The sequence below is a fragment of the Haematobia irritans genome, chromosome 2, assembly GCF_050003625.1.
Source record: "Haematobia irritans isolate KBUSLIRL chromosome 2, ASM5000362v1, whole genome shotgun sequence".
NCBI lineage: Eukaryota > Metazoa > Arthropoda > Insecta > Diptera > Muscidae > Haematobia > Haematobia irritans.
Genome location: NC_134398.1, coordinates 127,628,098 through 127,648,093, shown reverse-complemented (window position 1 = coordinate 127,648,093; position 19,996 = coordinate 127,628,098). Strand labels below are relative to the sequence as shown.

The following is a 19,996-nucleotide window of genomic DNA, read 5'->3' as shown; positions in this document are numbered from 1 at the left end:
AAAATTCAAAATTAAAATTCAATTAAAATTTTTATTGGGAAAATTTTGGTGACAATTTTTTTTCTGTGTATAGATAAAATTCATAACACCCTTTTATTTTTTAATTGATTTAATTAATTTTTATGATTGAGTTTTATTATATTTTAAAAATTCGTTGACTAATTATAATGTTTTTTAATTCAATTTTTTAAAATAATAATTAAGAATAATTAATTTATAATTAAAATATTTTCAATCACAGAAATGATAGTATCACTCAATAACGCCACTTAAATAATTAATTGGTCCAATTAAAACATTACTTGATTCAATTAATTTTTGGTATTAAGTTTACTTCCAATTTAAAAATTTGTTGACCCAATTAAAATTTTAATTTAAGATTTTTTAAAATTCGGTTAAAATTTTTATTGGGAAAATTTTGGTGACAATTTTTTTCTGTGTATAGATAAAATTCATAACACTCTTTTATTTTTAATTGATTTTATTAATTTTTATGATTGAGTTTTATTATATTTTAAAAATTCGTTGACTAATTATAATGTTTTTTAATTAAATTTTTTAAAATTCAAAAAAAATTTTTATTGGGAAAATTATATTTTTTTCTGTATATGGATAAAATGCATAACACACTTATGTTTTTTAATTCATTTAATTAATGTTTGTGATTGAGGTTTTGTTCTAATTTAAAAATTTGTTGAATCAATTAAAATTTTAATTGAATATTTTTTTTTTTAAATGCAATTAAAATGTTGGTGATATTTTTCTCCATGTATAGATAAAATTCATAAAACTTTTATATTTTTTCAGAACCATCTGCCCCTAGCATGACCTATACAAATCTGGGTAACAATAAAATTGAACGAAAATTAGGTGAATCCTTGGAATTGAGATGTGAATCTCATGCCATACCAAAGGCTGTGGTTACTTGGTACAAAGATGATATTGAACTTAGCAACATAACAAGTGACTACAATGGCCATCTTCTTATACCGTATATAAAACCAGAAGATCAAGGTCAATATAAATGTGTGGTCCAAAATAGATTGGGTGTCATTGAGCAGACAGTCAATATAAAAATCACAAGTAAGTTAGCGCTTTCTGCCGTCTGTAGCGTCGTTTTGTCTAATCTTTGATCTATGCGTTTTAGATATCCCTGGTTTAACTTTGGGTTGGATTTGTGGTATTATCTTAATTCTCCTCATCTTACTTGGTTTGGTTATCTATCTTTGTATCCGAGTTAAAAGGGAGCGTAAACTTTTACGTGAACTCAAAGCTGCCGGTCTGGCCAATTTCGAAGAAGGTGCTGTGGAACATATAAATCCTGCTCTTACATTGGATGAACAAGCCGACTTATTGCCCTATGATCGTGGTTTCGAATTTCCCCGTGATAAATTGAAGCTTGGCAAACAATTGGGTGCTGGCGCTTTTGGCGTTGTCCTAAAAGCTCATGCTGAGGGCATTCGACCAGAGGAGAAAGAATCTGTGGTCGCTGTGAAAATGGTGAAACGTAATGCCAATAATGAAGTAATGCGTGCTTTAGTATCGGAATTGAAAATCATGGTACATTTGGGACAACATTTGAATGTAGTCAATTTGCTGGGAGCTGTGACGAAAAATATTGCAAAACGTAAGTTTAAGGACATTTTTAAGGAATTATTTATCGAAGACAAATGAAAATTATGTCGTATTAAAACCTCTCAAAAGTGGACAAGCATGGTTTTCCGCAATTACACTGGAAAATAACGAAATTACAGAGAGCAAAGTGTTATTTTGACGCTAAAATATGTCGATCTGTTACAAACCCAGTGACAAAGTTAGTGTACCCTCATCCTATGGTGTACAGTGGGTCCTAATCGTTTTTTGGAAGTAATTCTGCAACTTTCGAACGGATACAGATATCAACATAATTTTCTTCTCTATGTGAAAGATGAAGTCTTTTCCTCTAAGTTTGCAAATTTGTGGGTACCTAGTAGAGGTGTGCACGTGAGTAATAGTTTACTCACGCTCTCGCACGCTCACGACTGAAAAATCATACTCACGCACGATATTTTTTTGGTAGGACTCACGCTTACGCACCCTCACGAAAAGAAAATTTGTACTCACGCACACTCACGCACGAAAACGTCGTGACTCACGAAAATATCGTGACTCACGATTATGATTAATTTACCTTATCGAAGTGTCTGAAAACATGAGCATTATTAAAATCGAGAGTGTTATTAAACTCTTAACAACCCAGGTGTCACTAAAATTGTAATTGAATTTAACTCTTAACCGTTTTATGTTGGTGAGCAGGAATATTTTTGTGAGTGTAATTCGTTACTCACGCACACTCACGAAGATATCATTTTCTTGACTCACACTCACGCACGACATTTTGGTTTGTTAATCACGCTCACGTACACTCACGCTGTTGTCATGAGCGTGACTCACGACTCTCGCACGAATCACGAAAATTTTCGTGAGTCACGACAATTTCGTGTCACGTGCACACCTCTAGTCCCTAGTGGGTCTTCGGGCAGACCTGTAAGCGTTGAAAGTTGGTCACCTCGGCTGTATGAAATATTGTTTTAGCTGTCAACTCCGCAATTTTTAACCGATTTCGATTTCATTTCTGGATAGAACTTTTAAAACTCTGCGTGTGCAATTATCTTTTAGGGTTTGCGAGATATGGACCTCATAATTTATTTTTTGCAAAACTTCGACAAAGTGGGTTCAGTATTTTGAACTGTTTTTCAATGGATCTTTTCTGCATTCCCAATAAAATTCTACGAATTTAAAAAGAAACAAGTATATACAGCACTAAGTTCGGCCGGGCCGAATCTTAAATACCCACCACCATGAACCAAATATTAGGGTTTCCTTTGAAATTTCAGGAGGGCTTGAGGACTTGAGGACACTTTCCGAAGATAAATTTAAAGATTTCACCTATGAGGACTATATCAGATTCTGGATTTATAAGAACCATTTTTGTTTGAGTTTTAGAGGAATCATTAACATCTCTTGTAAGTGTGCAAGAAAATTATAAAATAACGTCTTAATTTGAAATCTTAAATCTGTGGAAGTAAAATCTGGAAATTTTACATTGAGTTTCAAGCAATTTTCATGATCAGTGCGCCTTCTACACCGTCAAGATGTGAAGTCGGTCTATATGGAGGCATTATCAAATGGACCGATAAAAACTTAATCCGATACACGTTTTTGTGAGCCTAAAATATCAGAATATTTACAAATTCAGGCAAATCAGATAAAAATTACGGTTTCTAGAAACCCAAGGAGTTAAATCGGGAGATCGTTTTATGGGGGCTATACTAAAATATGGACCGATACTCACCGTTTTCGGCACACCTCTTTATGACCCGAAAATACCTCTAGATTTCCAATTTCAGGCAAATAGGATAAAAACTTCGGATTCTAGAAGCCCAAGAAGTAAAATCGGGAAATCGGTCTATATGGGGGCTATACCAAAATATGGACCGATACTCACCATTTTCGGCACACCTCTTATGGTCCTAAAATACCTCTAGATATCCAATTTCAGACAAATTGGATAGAAACTACGGTTTCTATAAGCCCAAGACCCAAAATCGGGAGGTCGTTTTATATGGGGGCTATATATCGGTCTATATGGGGGCTATACCAAAACATGGACCGATACTCACCATTTTTGGCACACCTCTTTATGGTCATAAAATACCTCTAGATTTCCAATTTCAGGCAAATTGGATAAAAACTACGATTCCTATAAGCCCAAGACCCCAAATCGGGAGGTCGATTTATATGGGGACTATATCAAAACCTGGACCGATATAGCCCATCTTCGAACTTGACCTGCCTGCAGACAAAAGACGAGTTTGTGCAAAATTTCAGCACGATTGCTTCATTATTGAAGACTGTAGCGTGATTACAACAGACAGACAGACAGACAGACGGACAGACGGACAGACGGACATCGTTATATCGTCTTAGAATTTCTCCCTGATCAAGAATATATATACTTTATATAGTCGGAAATCGATATTTCGATGTGTTACAAACGGAATGACAAACTTATTATACCCCCATCACCATTCTATGGTGGTGGGTATAAAAATTGTGTTGTTACCTGTGTACTTTATATTAAAAGTTATAAACTCCACAAGTTAGAATTAAAAAAAAAAACAAGTATGTATATACCTCCGTAAGTTCAGCCAGGCCGAATCTTATGTACCCTCCACCATGGATTGCATAGAAACTTGTACTAAAGACTGTCATCCACAATCGAATTACTTGGGTTGCGGTAACACTTGCCGATGTGTCTTAAAACTTCTTAACACCGTTTTCTCAATTTAGTCCATACGGGGTTAATTAAACAAAAAAAGGCCGATTAAATACATATATAATTCAGTTTGACAACATTTTCTACAGAAATATAATTTTGACAAAATTTTCTATGGAAATTTTGGTAGATTATTTTTGGGGATCGGCTATATATAACTATAGACCGATATGGACCAATTTTGGCATAGTTGTTAGCGGCCATATACTAACCCAATGTACCAAATTTCACCACGTACAAAATTTCAACCGGATCGGATGAATTTTGCTCCTCCAAGAGCTCCGGAGGTCTAATCTGGGGATCGGTTTATATGGGAGCTATATATAATTATGGACCGATATGGACCAATTCCTGAATGGTTGTTGGAGACCATATACTAACACTATGTACCAAATTTCAACAGAATCAGATGAATTTTGCTCATCCATGAGGCTCCGGAGTTCAAATCCGGGGATCGGTTCATATGGGGGCTATATTTATGGACCGATGTGGACCAACTTTTGTATGGTTGTTAGAGACCATATACTAACACCATGTACTAAATTTCAGCCGGATCGCATGAGGCTCCGCAAGCCAAATCTGGGGATCGGTTTATATGGGGGCTATATATAATTATGGACCGATGGGGATCAATTTTTGCATAGTTGTTAGAGACCATTTACTTACACCATGTGCCATATTTCAGTCGGATCGGATTAAATTTGCTTTTCTTAGAGGCTCCGCAAGCCAAATCTGGGGATTGGTTTATATGGGGGCTATATATAATTATGCACCGATGTGGACCAATTTTTGCATGGTTGTTAGATACCATATACTAACACCATGTACCAAATTTCAACTGAATCGGACGAATTTTGCTCCTCCAAGAGGCTCCTCAAGCCAAATCTGAGCGTCGGTTTATATTGGGGCTATACGTAAAAGTGGTCCGATATGGCACATTTGCAATACCATCCGACCTACATCAATAACAATAACTTATGTCAAGTTTCAAGTCGATAGCTTGTTTCGTTCGTGTTAGCGTGATTTCAACAGACGGACGGACGACTCAGAATTTCACCACGACCCAGAATATGTATACTTTATGGGGTCTTAGAGCAATATTTCGATGTGTTACAAACGGAATGACAAAGTTAATATACCCCCATCCTATGGTGGAGAGTATAAAAATACCGAACTTAAATCGGTTCTCATTGATGTTGATATATTTATCCGTTCCAAAGTTGCCGAATTATTTCCAAAAAAATAAACGATTTGGAACCACTGTATGGTGGAGGGTATAAAAACTTCACATTTTGCAACTTCAGCTTTAAACCGTATGTTAGCCAAAACAACTAGAGTAGAAATAATAAATGGTCCACATTACGTAATGAAATGGAATAAAAGGAGCTGCCGTGGTGCAGTGGTTATCATGCCCGTCTTGTACGCAAAGTTTTCACAAAACACAAAAAAAAATCAACGGTGGATTATCCCCAATCAGAAAAGCTGGTGACATTTCTCAAAGCTTCTCTAAGTGGTTTCTCCGCTTTGTGGAACGGAGTTCGGACTCGGCTATAAAAGGGAGGTCCCTTGTCATTGAACTTTACATAGGATCGGGCAACACTCACTGATAAGTGCTCCACTGTGGACTGTATACTGTAAATGAGCTTCAAATAGCAAGCTTCCTTATACCTATACCATAGCTAACCTATATAGTAAAAATCTAATCGTATGCTACAGGGATAATTACATCATGTATTGAACTAACTAAAGTACTAATGTATTCTTCTTCTTCCCTTTGCAGGTGAACTAATGGTTATAGTAGAATTTTGCCGTTACGGCAATGTTCAAAATTTCCTTATGCGTAATCGTAAACGTTTCATTAATCAAATTAATCCACAAACTGGAAAAATTGATCCAAATATAATTACGCAAAGATTTTCGGATAACTTTGAATTGGATGGGTAAGTTTTGAATTACTGAGTTATTTTTTAATGCTACATCTCTGGTTTAACAAATATTGGCTTTAATTTGTATATTGTACTAATTCTACTAAAATTATTATTTATATCGCAAAATTTGTTTTTTTTTTCTAACCACTTGAAAGCTAACAATGACCAACATAACTTAATACAATTCTGAACACATTATTATAATTAAAATAGATTTGAATCGAGAAAATAGATAATGGGAATTTTGTAATTTCATTCTTTGAACTACAATTATACAATACAATAATTTCTTATTAATTTATTTTCGTCAATTTTAAAAATATTAATTAATAACAAAATTTTTCTTAATGAACCTACATTTTGTTTGTTGTATTTTTTTAGGGGTAGGTTTGGACCGATTTGCTTAAAACTTACGGGCGGCATTTAGACAAAGATCCGCTATTTTATTTTTCGATATTTGGTCGTGGGCCGTCTTTTTTTTTAATACAATGAAAAACTAAACTTCCCTGTTTTGCTTAAAATTTTTTAAAGAATAGAGCTAAATGTAAAATTATCTACCTAAAATTTACAGAAAACGTTGGAGAAGGTGATTTAATGAATACAGTATACATGATTTTTCGATATCTGGTCGGGGTAGGAAGAGTCGCATAAACTTCTTCGATTTACTTAGAATTTATATTTATGCCTTATTTGTTCGGGAAATGCATCTTCCTCGTGTCCGACATATTACAAAAATATTTAATTTCTTAAGAACTCTTCATATTAACTTTCCTTTATTTATTTGACAGGAAACCGACCGTTTTTATGCGGTTTAAAAACGATACTTAATTTTCCGGTATGTTGAGGACAAGGCATATTTAGGAAGGTAGTTTCTTGCTATCGATTTCGAAGCATACATCGATACATTTCTAGATGTTCTCTATTTTAAATTTGCAACTTGTTGAACAATTGACTGACATTCAAAGTTTCAATATGGCGACTATCATTTTCGTTTTTTATATGGGGGTATATTAACTTTGCCATTCCGTTTGTAACACATCGAAATATTGCTCTAAGACCCCATAAAGTATATATATTCTGGGTCGTGGTGAAATTCTGAGTCGATTTGAGCATGTCCGTCCGTCCGTCTGTTTAAATCACGCTAACTCCCGAACGAAACAAGCTATCGACTTGAAACTTGACACAAGTAGTTGTTATTAATGTAGATGGTATTGCAAATGGGCCATTTTACGTATAGCCCCCATATAAACGGACCCCCAAATTTGGCTTGCGATTGCTCTAAGAGAAGCAAATTTCATCCGATCTGGCTGAAGTTTGGCACATGGTGTTAGTATATGGTCTCTAACAACCATGCAGAAATTGGTCCATATCGGTCCACTTTTACGTATAGCCCCCATATAAACGGACCCCCAAATTTTGATTGCGATCGCTCTAAGAGAAGCAAATTTCATCCGATCCGGCTGAAATTTGGTACATGGTGTTAGTATATGGTCTCTAACCACCATGCAAAAATTGGTCCATATCGGACCATAATTACATATAGCCCCTATATAAACCGATCCCCCGATTTGGCTTGCGGAGCCTCTAAGAGAAGCAAATTTCTACCGATCCGGCTGAAATTTGGTACATGGTATTGGTATATGTTCTCTAATGACCATGATCCACATCGGTCCATAATTATATATAGCCCCCATATAAACCGATGCCCCGATTTGGCTTGCGGAGCATCTAAGAAACGAAAATTTCATCCGATCCCGCTGAAATTTGGTACATGGTGTTGGTATATGTTCTCTAATGACCCTGCAAAAATTGGTCCATATCGGTCCATAATTATATATAGCCCCCATATAAATCGATTCCCAGATTTGTCCTCTGGAGCCTCTAGAGGAGCAAAATTCATCCGATCCGGTTGAAATTTGGTACGTGGTGTTAGTATATGGTCTCTAACAACCATGCCAAAATTGGTCCATATCGGTCCATAATTATATATAGCCCCCATATAAATCGATCCCCAGATTTGCCCTCCGGAGCCTCTTGGAGGAGCTAAATTCATCCGATCCGGTTGAAATTTGGAACATGGTGTTAGAATGTGGTCTCTAACAAACACGCAAGAATTGGTCCATATCGGTCCATAATTATATATAGCCTCTTGGAGGAGCAAAATTCATCCGATCCGGTTGAAATTTGCAACGTGGTGTTACTATAAGGCCGCTTATATTGGTCCATTTCGGTCTATAGTTATATATAGCCGATCCCCAATCACACAAAAATTGGTCCATATCGGTTCATATTCATGGTTGCCACTCGAGCCAAAAATAATCTACCAAAATTTTATTTTTATGAAAAACATTGTCAAAATGTTATTTCTGTAGAAAATTTTGTCAAAATTTTATTTCTATAGAAAATTTTGTCAAAATTTTATTTCTATAGACAATTTTGTAAACATTTTATTTCTATAGAAAATTTTGTCAAAATTTTATTTCTATAGAAAATTTTTTCCAAATTTTATTTCTATAGAAAATTTTTTCCAATTTTTACTTCTATAGAAAATGTTGTCAAAATTTTATCTTGTCAAAATTTTATTTCTATAGAAACTTTAAACTTAATTATATACGTATTTAATCGGCCTTTTTTAGTTTAATATATACTACGTATGGACTACCTTGTAATTTAGAAGACGGTGTTAGGAAGTTTTAAGATACCTTGCCATCGGCAAGTGTTACCGCAATCCAAGTAATTCGATTGTGGATGACAGTCTTCAGTAGAAGTTTCTACGCAATCCATGGTGGAGGGTACATAAGCTTCGGCCTGGCCGTATATACTTGTTTAATACTACAACTACCTTACTAAATATGTCTTGGTTGAGGAGATTTATACCTCCTCTTGACAAGCTACGCTTGAAATTCCCAGGAAATGTTGAGCATGGTCCAACGTGAAGGAACAATCTATACTCCTTTTTGTAAATAAAATAAAAAAAAATAATTATAAAGTTTCTCCGATTTATTTTTTGGTTTGATAACTTCGCGAGTGGTCCATAATAATTATTCTACATGTATTTTACTGTTAGACTCAAAAATTTGAAATTATTACAATTTTTATCAAAATTTTATCGAACATCGGTCGGAGAAATTTAAATACAAAATACATGAAACACTTCCATGAGTGACCACAGTCTTAAAAGTAAGTGCAGTCCAATTCTGCTTAGCGACTAGTGATGCTATGGATGACATCACTTTAAGAGAAATAAACCACGATGAGCGAAAAGTGTTGAGTTCGCTCGGAACCGTTGTATGTTACAAGTGCTTTATATTCTTCCTTAACCTCAAACAAAAAAAAAACTGAAAGATTCAAATCCGTATTAAAGTAAATTTCAAACACAACTTTTTCGAAGAATAATTTTATCCATCGCTAAACTTCTGTGAAGGATCGGTTTGACTTAGTTAAACAAAATGTTCCTTATTTTATTGGAAATAGTCTTTCAGTTTCAAAAAATGAGAAAGCCGCAACGAAGCGGCTCGGTTTCCGATAGCAGAGAGTAATTCTAGAAAATCTGTTATTAAAATTTCTTCTTCAATTACTATTATACCGTTTTTTAAGTCTTGGTCATATTAGCTTTTAAACTTCTACTAACATATCAAGAAATTATACTAAAGATTTTCAGAAATAAAATACTGCTTTGCTATTCTTTCACTGCCACTATTACTATTACAATGTTAGGGAATTTGGATCAAACTGATCCCAGAGAACAAAATTTCACCAGTATGTCTCAATTAAAATCTTGTTTGAATTTTAAAAGATTTTAATTGATGTCAATAATTTGTTAATCAAAATCGATGACATTAACCAATTGAAATAATTAAACGTTTAAATAGATAATTTATATATTCTAATGACATCGGTAATTAATAGTATTGATATAATTTAATGCACATTTATAAATTAAAAAATAATTTAATGCATGGTCTTTTAATTATTTCTTTCTTTCTTCTCACAAAAAGAAAGCAAAGCTTTAGATTGTTACTGAACGATCTTTGTTTATATCGTTTGCACTGTTTTCGTTTTGGTATTCAATATTTATTAATTATTTTTTAATTTTATTTTTCTTTTTATTTCTTTTTACATTTTTTCCCAACTAACCACATTTTTACTAATGTCTACCCCTCCCTATAAATTAAAAAAAAAACGCAATTATCTAACACTCTGCCTATACACATCTACATCTTTTCCAATTGAACAAAAATCTAATCAAAAAAAAATACAATTTAATTATTTATATATCTCCTACATCCTTTTTCTTATATTTTATGTTTTAAACATTGATATCTTATAACCTGAATGAAAACACTATATTGGTTGCCTGGTGTTGGTGGTAAATGTGATGTGATTGTATTAAAAACAAATAATAATAAACTTGATATAATACTACTCCTTACCTTGTTGTATGTGGTGTATGGGCACTTTAATATCTAACTACCTCCCCACCCCAACAACTCTCCAATCCATATTACCATTACCAAAAACAAAATATAATATCCCTAAAACATCGTATGTAAAAGCAGTCCTGGTCTGAAATATGTTAACCTATCCTTCTCGAATCATCAATATATCAATCATATGAATAATGTCAACAATATGAACAACTATTATTCCATAAATAACCACAGAGATACGGATAATGATCCTCGGTCTGGTACTCGTGCGGGCCGTCCTGGTTCCACAGGATATATAACACAATCGGAATTGTATGAGGGTCAAGTGAATACATGCGGCACGGAACGTACAGTGATGACTACTGTTCCAGAAGGTAAGGCTATACGAAATTAAAACATATTTGATTTCATATTTAATTTTAATTAATATACATTAAGAAATTTAATATGCTGCCAAGAAAATAAATTATTTCTATGTAATTGGCCTGTTTTCTTCAAGTCCTGGATAAAAACTCTGTATGGGGTTTTTTTTCCAACTATATTACAATAATATAAAACTATTATTTCATTCATTAACAATTTGTGAATATGGTGTCAAGAAGTAACGTTCGCATCGCGTGCAAGTCTCGCCTGTATTGTCAATTTGAAGTTTAGTAAAGTGACTTGGCCTCGCGTCACAATAACATTTTATTCGTTATTGTCAGGTTAGATTTGGAACATCGCTGCCTTAAGTTAGAATAACATTTTATTGTGTATAATTTATGCTGTACCTATGATTCGTTTTTTATTTGCAAGTGAAGTTCGAAGATGGACTATATCAGTGTATTTTCCGATAAGGCTGATATTAAAAAAATGTTGTAATCCCTGAACTATGTTCCAAAAATGGTGACACTCGGTTTTGTTACAGTCCCCAAATAAATTGATCCAGTTAAAAATCGATTTTTTTTAATATGCTATTTCAAATCGATACGAAGTTGTTGGAAAATAGTCTTATCGACCGATTTTTCTTATAGCAACCCCATATAGATTCCCTGATTTTAATATTTGAACACTAAATTTAAAGTAAAGTAACATTTGTTATTGTCTGAAATTTTTAATCTTTTTTATCCGATTTGATGATTTATGGAATGGGGTGATATTTTACACCCATAAACAGATTCACTATATTTTATAACCGGTTCCACATTGCGGTAAAATCACTTAGAAAGGATTTCAAACTCTTGAAAATGTCAACAGCATTACCGAAACTTTTTGGGCATGTCTGTTAACCTTTGGCGGACATGCTAATCTTCATGAGGACCCATATACATTGGTGTCAAATAAGAGTGAATATGTACAGGGTAGCTGAGGGGTACCAGGGTTGCCTGTTATATTTCGGGATTGGGCAATCCTAGTTTTGTAATCTGCCAACTGATAGCTTTATCGAAAAGCTGTAGTTATACGCACTCAGAACATATTGACAAACGAGAACTATTGTTTCTAACAACTTAGAAGATTCATCTCGCCCAAAAATATCAAACCTTTTCGTGCGATAACTTTTTACGACGTGGATTAACTCACGAACAGTGAATCGATTAGCTTTATTCAATTTGTGGCGCAGAAGCTCCGTCATGGACTAGTGTTTATCGATGGTATGGTGAATTCATCTCTGGTCGTAGTTCTCTCCAAGACGATTTTCATGAAGGTCGTCGAAAATCAGTTGTTGTTCCAGAGGCCATTGGATCACCATCAGGAGGATCGTCATGTGACCTATCGTTAGATTAAGACAACCTTAGGCTTTGGCGGGACCACCGTCGAAGAAATTTGATCGCGTTGGATCCCACACAATGTATCAACTGCTCAAAACAAGGTGTGGGTGTTTAAAGATGAGTCAAAGGCACCGCAATTGTTTCACGTATGTAAAGTGTTCAGATCTTAATGGGGAATATTTTGAAAAACAATAAAGTGATTTTCGGTGATAATTATTTGTTTTTGTTCTCTAATCCCCAAATATAAAAGGCAACCCTCCTACCATGTTATAGCTTATGAAAACAGAGTCTGATCTTCTGTTAGACCCTTTAATATTTTGGAGGCAGTTCGGACCCTATTTGGATCATTAAATTAAAAATTTTACACATCAGGACCAAATGCTTCAAATATATAGCGCAGGGTATTTGAACTTCAGCTTGAACTTAGTATTGCATTAATTTAATGTACGTGTACTACACTCAAAAAAAGTGTACCCTCTAGAGCACTAAAACTAATTTAACTCATTTTTAGTTCATGGAATTTTTATTGTTTGAGAAAGTTTCCTTGACTTTAATAATTTTTTGCATACACAAATAAAGCATAAAGATTTAAAAAAAATCGTGTCTCCCACAAAATAGTTCAGAATTTCTTAAAATTTGTAAATTTGTAAAATTTACCACAAATGTGTCCATTGTGAATTTCGTATGGTGCTAAAGACCATTTTGCAATTTTGAACTCCACGAAGTGGTTTGAAGGAACTTTTCTTTCCTGTATTCCTTCACTGTTTTTTCTGAGTGTAGATAAACCTGTTTTATCTATCTATCTATCTATCTATCTATCTATCTATCAGGTGTTTTTATCCAGAGCTATAAGAAAACTAATACGATATTTAATAAAAGAAAAAAACATTCACATAAAATGTCTTAAATCCTTAAAAAGCGAAGTTTCAAATTACTAGAGATATTTTGAAAATTTCCCTTTCTTCTCTATTTTTAAATAATTGTTAAGGAGCTGCGAGGGAAGAAGGTAATTAATCTTTTCACAAATATTTTTAATACTTTTTTAAATTATATAAAAAGTCATTATTTTACCCTAGACAGTTATCCTTCGTGAAAATGGTTAAAACGCTTAATTTTATTTTCGACGTAAAGTGCGTTTTGATCGATTAGAAAATGATAAATTTGACTTATACTAATTCAACCATTATATGAATTTTCTTAATTAAAAATGAACTGAGTAACAAAGTAAACAAAAATTTGGTTCACGATGCAATTTATAGAGTCTTAAACTAGGCCGTAGTCAAAATGACGAAGGTTAACGTTAGTGCACATAATTTATTTCCAGTGTTAAATTTAAAGCTTTAAAACTTTCGCATCAGTTTTCAATTAAGATCTTAATTACAAATATATTTAGTTTAAGTTCAATCTTTTATTCACCTTTTTTCAATAATAGTATTTTTTAAATTTCCTTCCACAGATGATGACAACATTTTGTCGAATAATTCAGTCCAACCAGCATGGCGTTCGAATTACAAACCTGATTCTACGGAAGCAATGACAATTACCACTATGGATCTAATTAGTTGGTCTTTCCAAGTTGCCTGCGGCATGGAATATCTTTCATCGAAGAAAGTTCTTCACGGTGATTTGGCAGCCCGTAATATTTTACTTTGCGAAGATAACATTGTGAAAATTTGTGACTTTGGTTTGGCCCGTTCCATGTATAAGAGTGATAATTATAAGAAACAAGGAGATGCTCCTTTACCCATTAAATGGTTAGCTTTGGAGTCATTAAGTGATCATATCTTTAGCACGTACACTGATGTTTGGTCATTCGGTATTGTTATGTGGGAATTATTCTCATTGGCTAAGGTGCCCTATCCTGAAATCGATGCAAATCAGAGTTTATATTTGAAACTTAAGGATGGATATCGTATGGAGAAGCCACCATATGCTAATGATGATCTATACGATATCATGTTGGCTTGCTGGAGTACAAATCCTGAGAGAAGACCTCTGTTCAATGTGCTCAAGGAGAAATTTGCTCTTATGTTAGGCGAAGAGATAGCAAGTGTAAGTATGGACTACATTAACTGAAATATTTGTTTCATTGTTGCAGTTTTAATAATAATTGGCATAATTTGCTTATAATTGTACTTCCACGAAGTCTTAAGGTTTGTTTTACGAATGGTGGTTAGATCAGTAGGGGTATATTACTTAGGAATCAGACAGCGATGCGAATCTAGAAAATTTTCTACGAGAAAGACCCATAAGTTATCGGCCACTTTCAGACCAGAGCTATCACGATGATGGGCCGAAAATAATTCCTTGAGCTTTTTGTTGTTCAATTCCGAAATTGCGATTGGAATCAATTTTTCAATGGGATGTGTGAGACCTTCTATGTTTACCTAATAAAATGCTTTGTCAATGTAACAAATCAAGAGTTATCAAGACTAGGAAATCGAATCCACGACCTTGCGTATGCAATTGGAATCAATTTTTCAATGGGATGTGTGAGACCTTCTATGTTTACCTAATAAAATGCTTTGTCAATGTAACAAATCAAGAGTTATCAAGACTAGGAAATCGAATACACGACCTTGCGTATGCAAGGCGGGCATGCTAACCATTGCACCACGGTGGTTCCCAAATGATCGTTTACTTTTCAATGAAGTCAACTGAAAATGTACACCATCGATTAACCACCAGAACTTATCAAAGAAGTCAGGGAAAAATTTACACCAGAACTCCAACGCCGCCGACGGTAATGTTGTAGACCACCGTAATGGCCGATGCTCCCTGCTAGTATTCATCGACCTTGTGGTCAATATAAATGCCGCATATTATCAAAAATGTCCCTAAGGCAGTATTAAGCTCAGGGCAGACAAAGATTTCGGCCGAAGTCCTTGGGTATTCCAAAATGACTCCACACCATCGCACACATCACGCTCATTTTCGTTTCCACCGCACAATGCAAACCAAACTCTTCGAATCTAATTGTGTTGGACTTTTGCACCTGGGGGCATTTTGTAGAGTAATGTTGGCACTAAAACTACAAAATGTCGATCATCTCAAGACGCCGTGGAGCCCAGAGCCACTTTCGTGCAGCGTGCAATGGCTTTGAAGGCCATAATTCGTGCCAAAGTCGAGAAAATCTATACTGATTCTAAAATTTTATGCGATTTCCCATATTTTTGCTTTTGAACAATAAAATTAAAAAGCTTTACTTTGTTGCATTACATATCATCCACCCTGTATATGTAGATATTTATTCTATTATGATGACAAATTTTGTTAGGTACACTGGAGTCTTTGGTTATTTTGCTATGTACCTCGGTTTGTAGACAAATTCGATGCTACATTGTTAATAACCCTATGCTGGTATCACACCATCATAGTTCTCTGATTTGCCTCTTTTTATGTCCAAATTTAAAAAGCCACTCAATTTTTAAAAATGATGAGATTGTCGCCACTTTGGAGAACTGTTTTGCATTACTCGGTAAATATTCAATTTTCTAAAAAAAAAATCAATTAGGCTAGGTACTTATCGCACCACCTTTGTAAAACAATGAATTGAATTGAATTGAATTGAAGGTGTCAGATAGAAAGTGTTTCGGGAATCGAATAGACATGGGAGTATTAGACGTTCTTATACCCTCCACCATAAGATGGTGGATACACTAACTTTGCCATTCCGTTAATTACACATCAATTTATTGGTCTCAGACTCCATATAGTATATGTGTTATAGGTCGTGTCCGTCCGCCCATCTGTTAAAATCACACTAACTTCCGAACGAACTAAGCTATCGGTTTGAAAAGGTCGGACGGTTTTCTGTATTTAAAAATCTGCTCTTTGATTTTGCTTATTTCGAAACTAATTTATGTATATATCTCTTTGCAGCACTATGTTGATCTAAATGAACCGTATCTACGAGTTAACACAGAGTACATGAAACGAAATCAAACAGATTATTTAGCTTTAATGGGTTCTCCCGATGAAATGGCACCACCTCCACCCAAATACGTCAATGGGCATATTCTACCAGAAATACGTAAGTTACATAGATTTTTTTAGACCATTTACTAATAAAACCTTTACACTAAAATTAATGTTCGTTTTAACTCTCTGGTGGGGATAATGTGAATAACAATTTGTATTATTTTGTCTCTTTTTTTCTCTTGTCTCATTTTCTATTTACTGCGCACACATCCGCACACATATGCACTCAATGTACTCTCGCACCCATTATGAAATATGAAACAAATGAACACACCCCCACACTCACTCTACTTTCTATTGCACCTCAATTGTATGTACACGCTTGTATATGTCTATGGTAAAAGGTATCGATTTCTCATCGGATGATTATTTACAAATGAGTCCCAATGGAGGCTCAGTCATTTTCTCACCAACACGTCCCAAAGACTCACCACCCATAGTTACCACTGATGATGGTGCCGATCATCCACCAAATATCTCAACAACTTCCTTTCATTTCCCAGATACAGCATCACAGCAGCATTCGCCGACAATAATCAACAATCTTGATAGTCCGGATGAGAAACCCATACGCAACAAGAAGAATGGCATTGAACCTTCGCCCGAGGAGATCCCCATGTTACAGGGTGTCAATCGCAATGACGAAAGCCCTGATCAGCCACGAAAGTATGCTCAAATGTTGCAACAGCAAATGAAGAATGTGCCTACACCATCACCCCGCCATCACATAAACGAGACGAAGCTAACAGGCGAAGGAACAGAGAATTATGTGAACATTAAGTCGCCAAAGAAGACTTTAAATAGCAATGGCTCGAAAGCTCCCGAAGCTTTTTCAAATCCTAGTTATCAAATACTCAAACCAGGTTCAGACAAAGATGATCCAAAGTAATTAATGATGCAATAGAAGAGAACAAATGGGGAGAGAATTCAAGAGTGAAAAAGTCATACTGTGTCATGTTATTTATTTTTTATCGTCCAACTTTCTCACTCTTTGAATTCTCGCTCAATCTCTTTTTGGCTACAATGTATTATACTACGTAATTGTCTTCGAGCTCATTACTTAGTAATGAGTACTCATTATAAGTTGACTTTTAAATTCAAATAATTTCCATATTGTCTCTTTCACTCTATCATTTTGTTTGTCCTCAAAATTTATGATCAATGACTACAAGGTTTGAAGCTTTTGCCTATACAATAATGTTGCCAGGATTTTCGCACTACATGGATTCCTTTTCCAAATAATTCCTCAAAGTTTAAGGAATAAATATGTAATATGTGTGTTTTTTTATTCCATGACGGCTTGTCTATCCATTGCTTAAATAAAACATGGAAAAAAGTTTCACCTATCGACAATCGACTTGCTTGTGTTTTACACACAAAAGTAGGGATGCCAGATTATGATATGAATTATTGAAGTTGTCAAACAAATATATTTTTCTAATATAACTCATGAGCCGTCCTTTTAATTGAACGACTTTTTGGGGATTTTATATAAAACCTGTGCAACGTCGGTTTCAATTGAAATCTTCAGAAGTCATGCCCATATGTTTTCTACAAAATCCATAAAAAACCGTCCAAATAAATGTACACTATGAAGAACACATAATGGAGCGTTCAGTCCAGAGAATGAAGCCAACTGTGTTTACTCGGCGTAGGTTCATTATCCATTAAAATATCGAACTCAAATCTTAAAATCAAATTTTCATCTAATCTTAAAATCAAATTTTCATTTTATTCATATCTGTTGTGCATGATTATATAGAATCGTAGTATCGAATCAGTTCGGATCAAAGATTACATTTTTCGTCAGGAAATGTAAGGGAATGTAAATTGATTGGTTTCAGTTGAAATAAACCGACTTTATCGGCGGAGGCGTTGACTTGCCAAAAACTGCCAACGGCGGCTAAAATCGGCGGTGTGACTCGGGGGCTTTATTCTCTGGTTCAGCCACTCTCTAATACCTCAGAACTTGTGCGATAAATCGTACCATCGCAACGCCCTACACAAATCCCACTTCATAAAGAAATTTCAGTTTGGAAATATGTCCGATACTGGCAACACTACCCCTTTCGCTCCAGAAAAAGCTTGCATGCATTTAATTTAAGAAACGAAAAACAATTATAAATATATATAATAATGAGAAAAAATCTAATAGTAATAATTTAATAAAGAAAAAATATAATTATTTATTAGAAGTTTTTAAGAATAAAACTAAAATATTTAATGTATACACACATATAGATGTCCTTAACAAATGATTTTAACTAAAAGTTGTAATAAGTTGTTATTATTATTACGCAAAAACACAAAACACAAACGCTTCAGAAATTTGAAGCTTTAAAATTTGGAAACAAATTGAATTCACAAAATTCTCCAATGTTTCTCTTAGTAGGGTAAACACTGATTTGATAGTCCGATAATAGAAATATGAAATATAAAATCACCATAAAGCCTCATTTTTTTTTTTAAATGTTATTCTAAAAGAAAACAATGATTAAAAAAAACAATGATTTTAAATTTCTAGTTTTATATTTTGTTTTATATAGTTTAGTCTAACAGTCTAGCTTTAAATATTTTTATGTATTATATATGTACAATATACATATTTTACCATTAAGTATTTTTTGATCATTTTAACATACATCATAATTGCATACATATTTACATTTCCTCTTAGATTTATAACAAAAAATTATATGTAAACAAAATATTGCTTAAAAAATATTGTTATTGATAGATATATTTTTCAATATCAATGAAAAATGATGAAATATATTTGTATAAATGCATTGTGCTGTAAGGTTTATTAATACGTATATTTTTCTAAAAAATATTCATAAATTGTACAATAAAACGAAATTATTTTCTTGTGAAAAAAAAACAATAATGAATATTTATAATTTATTTATTACCTGAATTGGTATGTGCTATGAGGGTATAGGCAATTGTGACTGCCTATGTATTCCGTGTTCACCGTATAAATAAATAATAATATGACTTTTTTCAGACTCATTTAGACTATTCAGTCCATTGCACTATGGGGTTTCCCCAGAGTCGAAACTTTTCTAAGGTAACGACATCAAAAGGAGGTAATCCCTTAATAAAGATATTCAAGGAACGCCGGATGAACTGTCATCTTCCAAAAGGGATCAAAGATCGCTTGCATCAGTTACAAACGACGGCATTGTGATGGCTATCATAAACAAAGGAGCATTGGATGGTACGGTACCAAAGCAAAAAGGGGAGGAAATTGAGAACGCGATGTCTGGTGTCTACTAAGTGCGAGAAAAGTTTCCCGGACCAAGTCCTCGACGGCAAGATGCTGGATGATATCAAGAACGATTTAAGTTAATCGCATTTACGGACCGTCGAACTGAACGGACGTGTTTTTGAATATCCGATTAATTAAATTATCGTAATAAGTACTTATTCAAGTTGGTGCTACACTAAGCAACCATGCAGCGAAATTCAATGACATACACTGGGCTATTATCTGCAGGGACGGGTTTCCTGCGAAGTTATAAATTTGGGCAATGATCAAGAGTTAGGCCAAGTTAGTCGACCTGTAGCCTTTGGCAAGTCGAAACTTTT

General features: G+C 34.2%; 1 protein-coding gene across 12 annotated transcripts in view; it reads left to right on the top strand.

Moving 5' to 3' along the window:
- Positions 1–18,590, top strand: part of Pvr (PDGF- and VEGF-receptor related) — a 326,863-nt gene extending 308,273 nt beyond the window's left edge. For 9 of the 12 annotated variants that reach the window (XM_075296123.1, XM_075296124.1, XM_075296122.1 and 6 more), the window contains 7 exons: positions 808–1,083; positions 1,148–1,627; positions 6,099–6,258; positions 10,803–11,050; positions 13,881–14,476; positions 16,307–16,457; positions 16,750–18,590. In XM_075296123.1, the coding sequence (XP_075152238.1) occupies positions 808–1,083; positions 1,148–1,627; positions 6,099–6,258; positions 10,803–11,050; positions 13,881–14,476; positions 16,307–16,457; positions 16,750–17,294 (2,456 nt within the window). In that variant the 3' untranslated portion in view covers positions 17,295–18,590. The remainder of the gene's footprint in view (positions 1–807; positions 1,084–1,147; positions 1,628–6,098; positions 6,259–10,802; positions 11,051–13,880; positions 14,477–16,306; positions 16,458–16,749) is intronic. The other 3 variants (XM_075296125.1, XM_075296127.1, XM_075296129.1) reach the window with 3 other exon arrangements.
- Positions 18,591–19,996: the final 1,406 nt, after the last annotated feature.